The 5,002-nt window shown below is 39.7% G+C and overlaps 1 protein-coding gene across 1 annotated transcript; it reads right to left on the bottom strand.

The window, feature by feature from the left end:
- Nucleotides 1-377: 377 nt before the first annotated feature.
- Nucleotides 378-4,921, bottom strand: LOC306883567 (mid1-interacting protein 1-like). The gene is made up of 2 exons (XM_079438929.1): nucleotides 4,386-4,921; nucleotides 378-3,739 (listed from the first exon to the last, which is right to left on the bottom strand). The coding sequence occupies exon 2, from the start codon at nucleotides 3,730-3,732 to the stop codon at nucleotides 3,253-3,255; it is 480 nt and encodes a 159-aa protein (XP_079295055.1). The 5' UTR covers nucleotides 3,733-3,739; nucleotides 4,386-4,921; the 3' UTR covers nucleotides 378-3,252.
- Between the last annotated feature and the right edge of the window lie 81 nt (nucleotides 4,922-5,002).

Genomic DNA, 5,002 nt, shown 5'->3' with positions numbered 1-5,002 from the left:
ATAACAACTCATAAAACAGCTTTATTTTTCAACTGTATGTATTATATTTTTGATTCAGTAATGTGAATGAGATGAGGAAGTGTTATTCATAAATACAGCTGTATTTTTACCTGTTCAATTTATAGCCACCCTGAGACAGTTAATTCATTTAAAAAGCCTTATTAAAAACACATATTTTAGTTATATAATTGCATAGTTATATATATATATATATATATTAATTATCAAAATTGCTTCAAATAACTAGTTTTAGCTGCTTTTTGTTTGTGGTGTAGCTTACCACTTTTTCAAATGTGCATTATGATTAGTTTCATGGTAGCTTCATTAAACCTGTTAAATACTTTCTCATATATTTTTATGATGTTCTTTTTTGTTTTGATTGAATTGTTTTAGCATTTGTTCTCTTGTTTATGTTTAACATGTATAACTGAATAAACACAAATTCAATGGGGAAATGTTGCCACAAATATGGATTAGTTTGATCACCAATTAATTTTTTGTTGTTGTTGCTGTTTTTGGTTGTCAGACTTTAATTTGAAGGAAATCACTGTCTTTTAAAATTAGTTTGACCCATGAAGACAGAAAGAGCAATGAAACATTCTGCGATGTCTCATATGCCAGTCACCGGCATTGCATTTGTTTAGCAACGGTCCCTTGCGGGTGCCAAGATGTACAGGAGCACGTAAAGGGCAGCTGTTAGATATCATCCAGCAGACTGGACATGCCCGGCCAAGTCTAGATTGCCTGATCACATAGTCGCTCAATGCACCATGGCATAGGGATGAGCTTATCCAGCCAAACATTTTGAAATTGAATTATGCTTTTATGGGTCCCTTTATGATTTACAATGTTTTATCCTTACACCAGTCTGTCACAGTTGCACGGTCACTGTTAATAGGTATCAGTGCAATCTAGAGACACAAGATATAGCTTGTCCTACTGAAAATGTTTTCCTCTTTACATTATAGTATACATGCATGTGGATCCTGTGAAGATGCATTCTGGGTGAATGAAACAACATAAAAGGCTTGCTTTTAATGTCCTAGCTGTACTATATTTTGGTTGAAGCTTTAAAATGACATTTTAAGACAGCTGCAAATCCTTAATTTAGTTACTGGTTCATATATCATACAGATTTGTTCCTGTGGCCGCCTGGCCCAGTTCACGTGCCTCACGCTGACCTATTTCACTTGAATGGACAGATGGTTGGACGGCATTTGGTCTGATATTCCATAATGCCCCTCTGAAGCCAAAGCAGACATTTTGATTGGTATCACCGTCACGTTTGCTTTTGCCTGTTCTTTGTGTCCACCCACCTACATTACTTAAAAGGCTGGGTGTTACCGCAGTTGCGGCTTGAACGGTTACAGAGTTGTATTGTTCATGGTTCAGTATGGTGAAGATGAGATACACTGGTTAGGAAAGGTAGAAGTTAACATTTTCAAAAAGTATCCATATTCAATCACACAGAATAAAGATGGGAATATAAAATGCAAGATGTGAGGAAATGCAAAAATAAAACTAAAATAATTTCCTCCAAACACTGAAGAAATTCAGGTAAGATTGAAGTTTCAAACACTCACAATGCTTGAGAACTGAACATTAAAACCCAGTGTCTTAAAGGATTAGATATACTTTCCCAATTAGATCAAAAGGTCATGAACTGATAATCTTAACCAGACACTTTTTATGGGTCTAATACACTTTGTACCGCTATATTTGATAAGAATGATGTCATGTCTTATGGAACTGCCTACATTAACATTTAAAACACAAGTTTTGGGTGCTTATGCCGTTCAAGGGAGTTAAGAGACATTCCATTCAAAAGTTAACATTTACTCACGCCACTCCAAACCTGATTTTTACTCCAAAGAACAAAAATATTCTGAAGAATATTGGTAACCAGAGTTTACTTTCGTTACACATTTTGTCCAGTTAATGCAGGTCAAACCTGTACGGAGTTCAATTTCCAACAGGCTTGGAGCAGTTAACTTTTGGTTGTTTTATTCCTTTAAAACACTGTTGGGAATGGAAAACAAGAAAGTGAGGAGAGGGAAAAAAAAAAAAAAAAAAAAAAAAAAAAAAAAACCTCATGTCATCATTTACATAGGAAGTCAATCACAAATGTCTGCTTAAACACGCTTTAAAGTGTATTTTTCCTGCTGCAGAAGGCAGGCATACAGGTTTGGAATGACGGAGTAAACAAGTTTAAGTGAACAATCCCTTTAAGTTGTTGCAAACATGAGAACACCAATGAATAGTCAAGCTCAAACCTGCCTTTGTAAAGCCTCACGCACAATGCAAGAGACACAGCCCTTACGAAACTAGATTAGCAGATACTTACTAGCTCCATTTAGGATTAGACATTTGACCCAGCCCGCTGGTAAAGGTTGGCATCTTATTGCACTTGAGAAGAGAGGAAATGCAAGGGAACACTCAGGAGGAAGAGAATGCAGAGAGGCAGTTTAAGTTACTGCTTTATTTAATAAGTCACTATATTACAGCACAATATAAAACTTGAAATCTTTTAGGACAAACCAGAAACACAAGTGGCATACAGACTCATTTGGGCCCTGTTCAAACGGATACAACATATGACGAACACATACTTGAGAACAGCACAAGTGGGAAGTGAAAAAACCCCAAAAAGGCACGCCATTTTACATGGACAAGTGCACAAGAGCAGCATTAATACATAATCCCCTCATTAAAAAAGGCATTGGCTGGCTAATAGAAAGAATTGAATTACCAGCATCCATATTCTTCTACAGCTTTAAATGACAATATCAAGGGCTTTCTGACCTGGCATACAGAGAGTTAAAACAAAACCCAAAACTAAAGTCTACATGGAATAGATCAGGGGTGACGAACGTCAGTCCTGCAGAGTTTTGCTTCAACCCTAATCAAACATACCTGAACAAGCTAGTCAAGGTCTGAAAGGTTACAAGGAAGCTAAAGGCAGGGGAGTTTTAATTAGGGTTGGAGCTGAACTCTGCCGGGCTGCAGTTCGCTACCCCTGGAATAGACACACGCTGCCGAAAAGGTCAGCGTAAAAACCCTATTACTCTCATAGCCCTTCAGTGTCTAGAGGAAACGTCCTGAAAGCACCAGATGCCACAGGACAACAAACTTGGGAAGGAAACCCTTTTGATGGCAGAGGGGAATCTGAAGCCCTTTAGGTCCACCGCCATCCATTCACTTCCCAGTCCAACAGTTCAAGAATAGTCCATTTTAGACTTCAACCAATCAATCCTATCGCAACAGGCTGCCGCCACAGATTTCTCTCTTGTAACGATTTGTGAGGTGGTCAGCCTGGACCGTGAGCTTGGACAGAACAGCAAACAGTCCATGGAGGTGGTAGTGGAATTGGCCCTCCAGGTCAGAGCCTTCCTCTGCAGCTCCTCCGTTCACCTGCGGGTCTTCCTGCTTCACTGCCATCTCTAGAAAGCTACCGCCCATCTCCCTCTTCAGCAGACCCCACTCCATGTCGTTCTTGATGGACTTTAGCAGAAGGTAGTGCTCATACATGTCCCTCTGTTTGCTGGGGAAAGAGGGCTCGTTGTTATTGAGACCAACAGAGGCTTGGCTGTCCTGGTCCTCCAGAGGCACGTCCCGCAGTAAGTTTGGCACCATGATGGTCTCGTCCATGTTGTTGGCAGCAGCCATGAACCGGTTCATGACATTGAGCAAAGAGTGCTTGTTGCAATGTGTGTCACTGCTGAGCTGCATCATGGCAAAGCTGAAATGAAGGGGTGCAATCAAAATTACAAAAAGGAAATGCAAAAACGTCTTCGACTTAATCTCTTGCAATAAGGGCAACCATTTTAAATAACGGCAAATCGCCTGAGCCTTTTTTTAAAATTCATAAGATTTAACGTTAGATGCGTCAGTCTATCCCAACATTGCACATTAAATGTTGTAAAATCTTCAAATAAGAGACATTTGTTGGTACGTTTAATGGCGTTTATTGCAGTTCCACGTGCCCTGATTCAGTTGGTGCAGCCATGAGTCACCTCCAACTGAAATTTGAGTTAAATTTCTTTTAAAAACCACTAAGGCCGCCATTTAACGTTAATGAAGCCAACTCCGCAATTTCTCGGCTCAATGACTTCAACTAGAACCTCGATTCAGTGCCGCTTTAAGTCATTGTTATCCGCACATCATCTTTATTATCGCTAAAAACGAGACCGCTTTAGTTTCTCGCGTCGTAACTATAGATAAACATACTGCATTGTCTATTTAAAGCATCATCAACAACCACCAAGCAATATAAAACGACGTTCAAGATTAAACTCATTAGAAGCCTTGAACTAACGAGCATGTAACACTAAAGAACCGTGCAATGACAACGCAAATCTCAAATGATTTAGATGCAAATGACTAACCTGGATGAAACTGCTTACTGCACTGGAATAACCCAAAGAGAAACTATAAACGATGACGCAGCAGCCAAAATCGAACACCACCCCAAATGAGAAGAAAGCTCCCTTCTTCTGTTCGTTCAGCCGCGGACTGACAAACTTTATACTGTTGACGTCAGGCGAGGAAGCGTCTTGTCCAATGGTGTGCAGAGCTGCAAGTGATTGACAGGCCGTCGGACCAATCGAGCTTCAGCATTTCATCTGCGTCGACGTCTGTCGGTATCGTTTTAATCTCTTCACACGAGGATGTGTAAATTGACATTTTCTTTACTCTGAACGTAATTATCGATTTCATTACTTATGAGCTCTTGCTCGTGGTGATTAAAGAAATAGCGATGTAACCTACAAACTACTATTTTCTCTCAATGGTCATTCAGTGTCGTATGTGTCAACAATGCGGCCCGCTTGATTTAAAGCAAGATAGTAATACTAGCTAGATTTCTTTATATTATATGGGCACACTTTGCCCTTGTGGACCTCCTGTCGATCCACTCTTCATTGGTTCTTACCCAGATTGCAAAGTACAGATGTATAAATAAATATATAGCGCCATCTGGTGGTTCTACGTCTGAAGCCTATGC

This window comes from Barbus barbus (genome assembly GCF_936440315.1).
Source record: "Barbus barbus genome assembly, chromosome: 17".
Classification (NCBI taxonomy): domain Eukaryota; kingdom Metazoa; phylum Chordata; class Actinopteri; order Cypriniformes; family Cyprinidae; genus Barbus; species Barbus barbus.
The sequence above is the reverse complement of the archived record's forward strand: the minus strand, read 5'-3'. Positions and strand labels throughout refer to the sequence as shown.